The 12547-nt window shown below is 35.6% G+C and overlaps 1 protein-coding gene across 2 annotated transcripts in view; it reads left to right on the top strand.

Annotated features, from left to right (window-relative positions):
• WDR75 (WD repeat domain 75) overlaps positions 1–12547 on the top strand; it is a 30969-nt gene that overhangs the window by 6765 nt on the left and 11657 nt on the right. For both annotated transcript variants that reach the window (XM_047873652.1, XM_047873653.1), the window contains 7 exons: positions 1654–1719; positions 2600–2690; positions 6349–6473; positions 8027–8097; positions 9090–9209; positions 9718–9806; positions 11727–11885. In XM_047873652.1, the coding sequence (XP_047729608.1) occupies positions 1654–1719; positions 2600–2690; positions 6349–6473; positions 8027–8097; positions 9090–9209; positions 9718–9806; positions 11727–11885 (721 nt within the window). The remainder of the gene's footprint in view (positions 1–1653; positions 1720–2599; positions 2691–6348; positions 6474–8026; positions 8098–9089; positions 9210–9717; positions 9807–11726; positions 11886–12547) is intronic.

Raw genomic sequence — 12547 nt, 5'->3', positions numbered from 1 at the left:
ACATCTCAAAAATGGTTGACTCATGCTCTAGTTTGTTTTGTTTTTTTAATTATTTATTTTAGAGAGAGAGAGAAAGAGCATGAATGGGGAAGGGGCAGTGAGAGGGAGAGGGAGAGAGAGAATCCCAAGCAGGGTCCACACTGTCAGTGTAGAGCTCGATGCAGGGCTCAATCTCTCAAATGATGAGATCATGACCTGAGCTGAAATCAAGAGTTGGATGCTTAACTGACTGAGCTACCCAGGCACCCCTCTCTTGCTCTAGTTTTTGATCAAGTTCCATTTTTCTAGATTACTTACTGCCAACATGGAAGTTATTGCTTGATACAAGAATGGGTTTATTTGTATCGCCATTCACTGTGTTTTTATCACAAAGAAGTTGGGCCTAATGTAATAGGGATCTTTTCTTTCCAAAATTAAATGAGCTACTACATGAAAGTCAAAGTTAAGTAGCTTTTCTGCAGAGTGCCAGCACAGTTTACTTTCCTTGCTGTCCTCTGGGGGTTTAACAGAACAGTTCATTGTTATGTGTAGCACTTGAATGTTTTTCATAGCAGCAGTATCCTTTCATTTAAACTGGAATTTGTGAAGTCAGTATGACTACATTTTGTAGGCAAACAAAAACCATGTATCATTGCATAAAAATCTATTCACGTGAGTGAAAGTTAATAAAGTTAGAGAATGCTTTTATTGAAAGGTTTGGTTGAGGTTATGGGGAGTGCAGATTCTCTGGACTTCAGAGTCATAGGATTTGTTTGTTAACCATTGTGTTTTGACAGTGATTGTATGGTTGGTTGTTATCTTTCACTAATCCTTTTTCATGATCCTTTATATGTAGTAATTTTGATGTATATTTTCTACATGACATAATTCTTTTATTGAATAGATGATACCATTTTCTGTTCTCTGATTCCATGTCCTCATTGGCAGAAATCTTAAAATTGCCGCTTTCAGAAAACTTAAAATTCTTTATAAATGTTCTAAGTGATGTATTTTCACCGTAATGGCGACAAGTAATCCAGTGTGGCCTTAGTAAAATTAAGTCCACTGGGACAAAGCTAAAAATACATGCTATTAAGGCCTTCTGGTGCTACCAAAGTGTGGTGCACAAACCAGTGCCACAAATGGTTGGTTACCATTCTGCAATGAGATAAGTGTGGAAATTGAATGACCCAGAACTGTAGACCACTGTGACATTGCCACAGCATTCGAGTGCATGATAACTTAATTGTATTTTACAAAAGTATTGGTCTTTAGTGTGTTGGATTTTTTTTTTTTTTTTTTTTTTAAAAGAGGACATTCTCAGATCATTTGAGAAGCAGTCCTTTAATGTATGTAAGATGAAAGTGGTTTTGCTAATAAGAGAGGACTGGGCTCTAGACAAGCTCTTAAGTATTTTCGTAGCTCAAGAACTTACCATCTTCTTGAAGATAGAGGATTGACTTTTTCCCCCTCATTTTAATTAAAACTTGAAATTCCTTCACAGAGCTCTGATTAGGTTTTCTATTTAAAAAAAAATAGGAGTAAGTGACTCTACCTCTTTAAAGCTAAGGATTTAATGAACAGAAAATGCCATCTGTATTGCTTAATTATTTGTTTAATATCTTAATGAAGTTGTATTTTGTAATAAATTCTGTACTGTTTTTACCCTTTTAGTTGTATTCTTGTTCCTTTGATGGCACAGTTAAACTGTGGGACTATGTAGATGGCATTTTAATAAAGGTACGTGGATTGATCTTCCATTTTTATCCTTTGGAAAGGAATGGCAACATAATGTAATGACAGACACATTGTTTTTTTTTAGAAGGCCTAAGAGCCTTTTAAACAAGTTGTAAAAGTCACACCATAAAAGAAATTTGACTGTTTGAAAATTTTAAACTTTCAATGAAAAGATGAGTAATAAAATTGGAAGAAAATATTTACAAGAGATATTATCCCTAAAATACAGAAAATTCCCAAAATCAATAAGGAAAAACTAATAACTCAGTGGGAAAAAAATTGGCATAGGGTAAGACTATGTAACTCCCAGGGAAAAAAATAACAAATAGCCAGTAAATGTGGAGAGGTGTTTAATCTCATAAATAAAAAAAACGACACAGCATTTTTCCCTATCAGTTCCAAATTGGAGACTGCAAAAAAAAAAAAAAAAAAAAAACCACTAGTAATAGGTAAAGTGCAGAGAAACAGATACTTTTGTACATAATCAGAGTACAACTGATAATGAAAAAATAACTTTACTCCAGCAATCTCACTTGTTAGGAATTTCTTGTTGAAATAACGACATGTATGTGTAGTTATTACAGCATTATTTACAGAAGAAAGAAATTTAATATGATCTTGAGGCCAGTTAAAATTTTATATTCATTCATTAGAATACCATAGTACCATTTAAAAGACATATGTGGATCTATATGTATTAATTGAAAATGTATTCAACAAATACATATTGAGTATATTCTATACACCACATACTCTTCTGACATTGGGATACAGCAGTGAGCAAAATGGGTTAAAAAAAAAAAAATCCCTGCCCTTTATGGAACCTAAGTTTGGGGGGTGGGGAGGACAGGTGTTAAATAATATGGTGCTTTTTATCTTTCAGACTTTCGTAGTAGGGCTTAAACTTCATGCCCTCTTTACTCTACCCAGTGCTGAGGATTCTGTCTTTGTTATAATAAATAAAGAAAAACCAGGTATAGTATAATTAACTTATTTTGTTTTATATAGCATGGGTTTACTGTTTCCATAGTTTTTCAAAAGTTAACATCTTGGTTTTAGTCTGAAGTTAACAGTTTTTGGAGCTGGCATTTCAGTTCCTTCTGTTATTGCATTTATTTCGGGGAAGCCTCATACCAGTTCTGAAATACATAGTGAGGGAATGATTACTGAATATATAGTTGTAATAATAGACTGCAGAGCTCAGAGTTCAAAGCTGTGTTGCAGAGGTGGACTAGAGTTTATCTTTCTACTGAACTTAATCTGTCATTCTTAAGTATCACTATAATTTTACCCATTATTGAACACCCCTTTGACCCTGAATCTGTTCAGAAATGGTATAGAAAACAGTTTGATATTAAGAGCTAATAGTGTGATTAAATTATTAATTACATTTTCATTATCATTGGAACATTATTTCATTGAAATTGCCATGTTTCAGAGCATTTTATGAATTTCTGGAATATCTTTAGTGGTCACAAATAATTACCCTATAGCAGAGAATTTGATACATCAGAACGTTGACATGAGGGATATATCCAAAGAATTTTTCTAATATCAGAATTCAAGAAGGTTGCTGCACCTCTGGTGTTCTCTCTAAAGTATAGCTGTATACAGAATTCAAAGATGAAAGCAGCTTTAAGGTAATTACTGAGCAGTCTGCTACACAGGCTCATGGCTCATTAGCTAAGTGAATCCTTTCCACGGTGTATTTTTGTTGTTTTGGGGGGGTTTTTGAGGGGAGGATTGGTTTTGTGTGTTGTTTTGGCTGGGAGAAATTGGAAGATTGTTTTATATCATGGACTTTTATTAAAACTGTGAAAGTTAAATCTGTTTTTAAGCTAAAAATCATTTAGTGAATGAAGTCTGTTAATGATTAATATTTATCTGTCAAAAATGTGAAAGAATAGGGGCGCCTGGGTGGCGCAGTCGGTTAAGCGTCCTACTTCAGCCAGGTCATGATCTCGCGGTCCGTGAGTTCGAGCCCCGCATCAGGCTCTGGGCTGATGGCTCAGAGCCTGGAGCCTGTTTCCGATTCTGTGTCTCCCTCTCTCTCTGCCCCTCCCCCGTTCATGCTCTGTCTCTCTCTGTCCCAAAAATAAATAAATGTTGAAAAAAAAAATTAAAAAAAAAAAATGTGAAAGAATAAAAGCATTAAGTTTAGTTATGTTAGCCCATAAACAACCTCTAAAGTATCCCAAAAAATGTTCTGGAAATGGCAACATTTCTTAAAATAATTAAGTCTCCTAGTTGACTATTTTAGATAAAACTCTTCAGTATTTAAGCTCTGTCTTATAGAAAAGTGTGTGGATTCTTAAGGTGTATTCACATCCTTACTAAAAATGTGGTTCCTAATCTCCCTAACTGACCACTGATTCACTAGTTGTGAGATTTAGTCTAGGAATCTACATTTTTATATTTCCCCGGGTGTTTATACTCATCACTCACAGTTGGTAACCACTCTGTATGCTAACACTGTGATTCTCAATTGCAAGAGTCGTTGCTATAGTTGTAGCAAAACTTGTTACCCGTATCAGTGAAATCAGCAGTTCTTAACACTGGCTGTACATTAGAATCACTGCAAAAAATTTAAAATTTTCAGATTCTCTGTGGTGGGGCCTGTTTACTTGAAAATTCCCTAGTTTAAGTCCAGTGTGCAAACCAGGGTAGAATACGATCTAAAGGAAAGACCTTGGCATTCTGTTGAGATGGTCCGTTTTATTCTCTCCAACAGAATAGAATGTGGCACATAGTAGGTTTCAGTTAGACATTAAATGGATAAATTACATATAGTCAAAAAATGATACTGTAAAAGATGACATGTAAATAATTTATTTTTAAACCAGAAGCACACTTCAATATGATTTATACAATTTCCTGACAGAGACTGGTTTTGCATTGTGGAACAAAGATGAAACAAATGAAGAATATTAATTTAAATCTATTCTATTAAATGCCAGTTCAAGCCCGGTTCACAATTTTATCTGACAGCTAACTAGATTTTCATATTCTGAGTGCTCATGATATGGGCCAAGTACTGGAGAGTAACATTAATCCCACCATAAACAGAATTCCAATTAGATTATAGCATTTGGTTTACTCCAAAAGGCTTCTGCTAGTCTGATCTAGCAGACAAATCAGTCATAAGATATAAGAAGGTGAAAGATGTTTTAGAGAAAAATATAGCAGGGGAGGGGAATAGGCAACATTGGAGAAATACCTAGTTAAATAAGTGGTCAGGGAGGGTTCTGAGAAGAATAAGACGCATGGTCATATTGGAGAAGCATATTCTACAGCATTTCTGACATGTTTGAGGACTAGGAGGGAGGTTGGATTGGAGTAATCCAAGGAAGAATAGATAATATACATCCTTGTATGCCATTGAAAGGACTTTGGTTTTTATTCTGAGTAGATAAAAAGCCATTGAAGAGTTTTGAGCAGAAAAGTGAAATGTTGTTAATTGTAGAAGATTCACTGGCTTATTGAGAATAGACTAAAGGGGGGCAAGGATAGAAGTACAGGGTACAGTTAAGAGGTACGTCTTACCAGTTAGATGATAAGAAATGATTGAGTTCTGGGTATCTTTGGAAGAGACAGCCAACAAGATTTACTAATGGTTTGAATATGGGATATGAGAAAGAATTCAAAGATAACTCAAGGATTTAGTCTAAGCAACTTGGTAAATGGTGGTGCCACTTCCTGCAGTCGGCAGAGGGGAAGACTAAGTTAAAAAAAAAAATCAAACATACAGGGTTTGGGGATGTGAAGTTTGTGATGACTGAGAAGGCTAGAAGAATCAAGAGTTCAAAGCAAATACTAAACAGGCTGGAAAATGGGAAAATGGTAAATCGATGTGTTACAGAATTTCATATTCATTATAATGTCTGAGAGGATAAGGAAATAGCATACATAATAAAACAGCTATTTTCCCTTGTGAGTTTTTTAAAAATGGGATATAAAGAGAACAGCATGTCGGGGGAGCCTGGGTGGCGCAGTCGGTTAAGCGTCCGACTTCAGCCAGGTCACGATCTCGCGGTCCGTGAGTTCGAGCCCCGCGTCGGGCTCTGGGCTGATGGCTCAGAGCCTGGAGCCTGTTTCCGATTCTGTGTCTCCCTCTCTCTCTGCCCCTACCCCATTCATGCTCTGTCTCTCTCTGTCCCAAAAATAAATAAACGTTGAAAAAAAAAAAAATTTTAAAAAGAGAACAGCATGTCAATATTCTAGAAGAGATTTATCCTATAAATATGTGGCAAGCACATCGCATTTCTGAAAGCATTTCTGAAAGCTCTCCTCTGGTTTGTTGCCTTTGGCTGCTCAGTTCAGTGATATACTGTATCCATTGTAAAGGTCAGCCTAATACTTTGGAAGACAGAATGCACCAGTAAGCCAAATTGTTTTGTATTTCTATTTAGAGAGAGCATGTATGTATACAAGTTGTGAAATTAGACTGCCATTCAGAACTTGTATATTCAAATGAACAGTCCAGGGTGAAGGTACATTTTGTTCAAGATGGCCTAGAATTATTATCTTGGCATCAAATGTATCTAGAATACTAATTAACAGTTTCCTGTGAATAAGTGCACATGTTCATTTTCTCTAGAGAAGCTTTATATTAATATAGCTTCCTTTGGCTAGATGTATTTCAGCTGGTTTCAGTGAAACTGCCAAAATCATCAAGCCAGGAGATAGAAGCGAAGGAGCTCTCCTTTGTTTTGGATTATATAAACCAGTCACCCAAGTGCATTGCCTTTGGAAATGAGGTAAAATTTTAGTTTCCTATTTTGTACATAAAATCTCTTTTCAGCAATGTTTGCTCTGAGCATTTTATATTCCAGTGATTGAATGTTGCCTTGAGTTAAAGTATTTTTGTTAGCAAAGAAGTTTGTTCCGTTGCTTTAGCATGTATTTTTGGTATAGAGTTTTTAGGATCCTTAATGTTGTGTATACCTGTTGCTCTTGTAAATCCTCTAATTGTTCAAAAAATACCAATATTTTGGCATTTGTATTCTTTCTTAGCCTGCCTCATGTAAAAGCTACTCAAATCCTTTCATTTTGGACTGTGTCTTTAGAAAATTATGTCTTCCTGTCCATAATCAGTGTGCCCAGTATAGAAAATTTGCAAGTTAAAAATAAAGTGGAGAAATTAAATCTTACCAGTGATATTTGGGGAATGTCTTTCTAGACTTTTTCCTAAACATTCATAAAATAATTTTTCTCAAACTGAGTTAGGATCTGAAGACTCTTTACCTTTTTTCACCTGACATTGCAGCATGAATGTATACTTAAATGTTCATCAGAAATAATAACTCTGTTATGTTTATACCATGATTTATTTTTCCTCCCCCTATTACTAACCACTTTTTTATTTTAAAATCAAGTACCACCAAAAGCCCCTAGATGACATTGTGGTGGCATGTTTCTGTGATCTAAGTTTATAGCATTATTTTGGCATTGTTCTGAAAAGGTTTAATTTCTTATGGTAGAGAAAACGCCGTAACGTTAAAGACTGACAGTACTGAGCATTGGGAATATATGGAGCAAAGATAAACATCTGTCCTTACCATGAGCCAGAAGTTACACTCCTTGGTAGAGAAATGAGAACATGACCATAAAGTGACCTGTACAAGAATGATTAGTATTCATAGTAGCTCCAAAGTGGAAACCCTAATGTTCATCAAGAGAATAAATAATTTGTGATATGTATTAATTTATTGGAATTCTGCTTCATAATAATAGAAACGAATGACACAGAAAAGAGCATGAATGAATCTCAAAAGGGTGATTTTGAACTAGAGTTCAGACACAAAAGTATATCCTGCACCATTCTGTTTATATGATGTTCTGGAACAAACAGAGATGTAAACTGTGGTGATAGAAATCACTGGTTGCTGGCAGGGGCAGCACCATTGGGAAATGACTAAAAAGAGGAGCAAGGAAGCATTTTTGAGGTGAAGAAAATGTTCTAAATCTTGATTTCTTGATTGTGGTGGTGGTGGTTACATGGATATATACATGTCAGACGTTGCATTGTATTGTGTGTAAATTATGCCTTAATGGGAAAATTTCAAGTCATTATTCTTAAAGCTAGAGAGTTTAGTTTTCAGATATAGTACCTAAGTTTGTCTTTTAATTTTCTATGATTATTCTAACAGGAGTATCCTTTCCATAGCTACCTATATCATTTTATATTGATATACTCAATCTGCCAAAAAAAAAAAAAATTGTTAATTGTGTTAACTTTTGTGATGAGAACATTTCTTCTTAAAGAGTGTTGCCTATTTTTGTGAATGTTATCTTCTCTTTGAAATACCAGGGGGAATATGTTGCTGCAGTACGGGACTTTTACTTGTCTGTTTATTTTTTCAAAAAGAAAACAACATCAAGGTAAGAATTCCTTTTTGATCATTTTATTTACGCAAATTTGTTGCAATTTTATTTCATCTTCATACCTGTGATCCAGAGTTGTGTCTAGTTTCCTGTTGCAAGTGATTGTGAAACCACTAGATTTAGAGGTAGAGTTTTTAACACAACAATGCATGTGGTTGAGAGAATCAATCATTAGTCACAAACACCTAGGGAGCTTTGTCCAGCCAAAACTCCTTGTTCCCTTAGATTCTGGTGTTCATACACGATGTCAAAATTGGATGTAGTTGGAAAAGGCTACCCCAGGTGGTGATGCTTATTGGCCAGTTTTGGGGCTTTGGAGTAAATATAGGCTTTGAGATACCTGGGTTTAAAATGAGTCAAATTTAGTTTCTGCAATCTCACTGTACCTCAAATTAGCATATATTTAAAATAGGCATAATACCTATCTAACAGGGTTGTAAAGACGAAAAAAATAACATATTTAAGGAGACTAGTGCGAAGCGCGCATGGTGACTCCTCAAGTGACACTCCCCTCTTCCCTTTTACCCTGTCAGGATTAACATTTGTTTTTCTTTGCAGTATAATAAGGATCCTGATACCTTTGGATACATTAGCCAGTTGTCACAGATATAATTTATTAGGCTTGTTCATACCTAATGTTAAAACTTAGCTTCAATTGACAAGAAATTTGAACAAACTTGGCTCGAGCAAAAGCCACTGAGAAGACTGTCTTGGCTTTATTTCAAAGTCAGTGGCCTCTGTAGCCAAGTTATCATGGTAGAATATTAGTCATGTGAAGTTTATACTGCGTAAGTGTTTGCAAATTCATGGTTCTTAGACACGGTATATATATTTTTTTAATCCTGTATTTGTATTCAGTGAGTTTTGAGAATTCTCCAGTTTGGTTGATAAGGGACAAACTCCCCCCACCCCCCCCCCCCCCTTTTTTTTTTTAACTACATCACCACTTACCAAGAAACTTTAATAAGGGACACTTTTTTTTCTTCTAGGTTTACTTTATCATCATCAAGAAATAAGAAACATGCTAAGAACAATTTCACATGTGTAGCATGTCACCCAAAGGAAGATTGCATAGCAACTGGTCACAAGGATGGCAAAATTCGTCTTTGGTCAGTTGACTCGTGAAGAGTATGGTGAATGTATATATTATATTAGTCCTGCACAACAGAGCTATCCCTGGGTTCAGGAAAAAGGATAGTACCGAAAAGCCATTACTGGTGATAGAGATTAGGCTTTGCTGGTACCCTGTTTCTTGTATTACTGTGCTCTTCATTGCATAGACTTACTATTTTAAAATTTGTAACCTTGAGCTTGTAGGAGGAGTTAATTCCATTTTGTCTCTGATTGCTTTATTGAGGAGAACTTTTTTATCAAGCTTTGAGTGAAAAGGAAGGACTAACAAGAGCATATACCTAATAGGACACCATGATGATCTATTGTTTGTAGAAGTGACTCTGGTTAGAGAGAGAAAATGTAATTTTTACACATTGAGACCTACAAGCTTAATAATATAATTTATTATTTTTGGCATATATTATGTGCATTATATTTGGCATGCCATTACTTTCCTGACTTAATGCCTTTGGTGAAAATAACAATTTTGGTTTTCTTCAATAGGAGGAATTTTGATGATGATAAGAAATACACATACACATGTTTACATTGGCACCATGATATGGTTATGGATTTGGCTTTTTCAGTGACAGGTAAGTGCAAGTTTAATAATTAAAATAATCTTTTGAAGTATGTGGATCAGTATTCACTGCATTTATAGTTTGAAAGGTGTAGAATTGCCTGCACCAGAGGAATCATAAACACTTTTCTCTCACCCCTGTGGTTTGAGCTTTTTTCAGCACAATACCATTTATTTTAGGTTTCAGAGCCCATCAGAGTATCAAAGTGTATACCTATGATAAAGTCCTTGTTGTTAACTAAAGAACCTATTTAAATCACATTAGTTGTTTAAAATGTATGTCTGCAAGGTTAAGTGCTTGTTCATAAGAATAGCTGTAGTTTATCAGAGCAAATGATTATGCTAGTGCTTTACATGCACTACCTCATTTAATTCTTAAAGCCATGACATAGGCATCGTCTTTCTCCTTTTGCACGTAAAGGAAGTGAGATTTGTAGTTGAGAACTAACTTGCCTAAGGTCACACAGCTGGTAAGTGGGATTTGGACCTATGTCTCATTCAAAAATTTACGTTTTCAAATATTGTATGAGTTGTAGCTCATTTACACAAACTCTCATGTAGCTAAAATGGAACACAAGGTCTGAATTATTAAAAATTGTGAATGTGAATGAGGCGATCTACTAGGGTGGAATGTGTGTGTGCATATGTATGTCATGTTCCAGGCAGTGTCATTTCTTCTGCCCTTCATCCTCACTTCTATTTTCTTTGCTGTGGCCTCTACCCTAATCTGGGCCAAGACCGGTTGATACTTATTGTCACCGACTTTTCTTTATTTTGTTACCTTGCCCATCTTGTCTGCCACCTCTCACAGCAGTTAGCAGTCACAGCTATCTGTGGTGGCTTTACTTAAGCCTTGGAACATTTAGGATTAGCCTTTTCAGATGGGTCTTGGGGAAGAAGGAGTAGTTCGGCTAGTTGGCACTCAAAGGGAAGAAAAGAATACAGGGCACCCTACCCTGCACCAAGGCTTTGATGTAGGCAGCTAACCTAGGCTTATTAGAGAGTTGAATTCTTGTTTTTATATTCTAAGCCACGTGACTATTTCTAAGAATAGTTAAAATGGTATATGGTTGTCAGTAAAATGTCAGCATTGATCCTGTATATGTATAAGAGAATTAATAGAAAAAGAAAATTAGTTGCCTGTGTAAATGAGCTACAACTTCTAGTTGCTTTGAGAACAGGTTATAAGTTCAGGCAAATATGAACAGTATAAACTGGGCTGGTGCTTTGCACCCAGTCACGCTGTCTGTGAGCACTGAAGTTGCTGAGAAATTTTATCATGGGTGTAGAAGTTTATTTACTTTTTCTACATCTATTAAGATACTCATGATTATTCTCTTTATCCCATAGTAGGAATTGATTACATTTATTTCTCAAGTGTTAAAATAATCTCACATTTTTACAATAAACTCAACTTTGCAATATATTATCCTCTTAACATATCCTTGGATTCAGCTTGCTGATATTTTTGTTGGGGAATTTTCATCGGTCATGAAATTGGCTTGTAATTTTCTTAAAATTTATTAGTTTTAGCAAAGGGTTATGCTGTTCTTGTAAACAAGTTGAGAAATGTTCTCTTTTTTATTACCTGGAAGAACATAAAATTGGTTTATTTCCTAAATGTTTGGAAAATTTTGTCATTGAAGCTATCTTGCCCTAGATGATGTTTGTTTCATTTATTTTTTCTCATTGGCAGAAGAACTGGTCAGCAACAAACGAGTCAGATATTGTTGGAAAGGAAAATCCTAGGATCACTGATTATTAAGTGTGTTATCTTAAGTTTATTAAAAGCTAGGAAGACACTTGTTTGCATATCTTTAAAAATAGTGTATTTCTCTAACATGGTAAGGAAATTTTAAACGTTGATTATATTTTTCTTTCGATTTTTTCCCCCCAAACACTTTGCTTTTCATTTCTGTGGGTGGATGAGAAGGCACCAGTCTGCTGAGTGGTGGTCGTGAATCTGTCCTTGTAGAGTGGCGCGATGCAACAGAGAAGAATAAGGAGTTCCTCCCCCGTTTAGGAGCTACTATTGAACACATTTCAGTCTCACCAGCAGGGGATTTGTTCTGTACTTCTCATTCTGATAATAGTAAGTCTGAATTTGTTGTGAGGAGATGGGGTTGTATAATGCCTAAATTATAACGCTAGGGATGGAAAATAAGAGATCTAATTAAGAGTAGCCTAGGATTTAACGAGGATTTTTTCTTCCATTCTTCCTGTTTTCTCTACCCCCTTTTTGACTCTGCCACCAGAATCCAACATTTTCAGGATCATTTTTATGAAAATGTAGAGCTAGGTGTATTTGGTTCTTGTTGTACCGCTTCTATTTCGAAACCTTTACATGTGAGATGATGTGGGCATAGAAAGTGAGCATCTGTGCTTTCACAGATGTAATGACATTTTCAAAAAATGCTCATGTGGCCACTCTGCGTTAAGAGTCCTGTGCGTTCTGACGGGCGCAGTCTCGTATGCCTCCACAACTTTTTGCGCATTCTCTTACTACGGAGCCTAAATGTAGATCTCAGAGCTCACTGCCTCCTTTCCCTTCAAAAAACATAACTGTGAACAATCTATTAGTGCCGTGACTTGTTTCAAGGTAAATTGTGTCTTTTAGGGTAAGTTTCTGAGTTAACACTTGATATATTCATATGCACAACTGATAAAACTTAAAGCCTCCAGAAAAACTCCTTCTCCCCAACTCTAGTATTTTAGCTAAATCACAAAATAAATTCTTGACTTTCTAATAATACT

The sequence above is a fragment of the Prionailurus viverrinus genome, chromosome C1, assembly GCF_022837055.1.
Source record: "Prionailurus viverrinus isolate Anna chromosome C1, UM_Priviv_1.0, whole genome shotgun sequence".
NCBI classification, from domain to species: domain Eukaryota; kingdom Metazoa; phylum Chordata; class Mammalia; order Carnivora; family Felidae; genus Prionailurus; species Prionailurus viverrinus.
The sequence above is the reverse complement of the archived record's forward strand: the minus strand, read 5'-3'. Positions and strand labels throughout refer to the sequence as shown.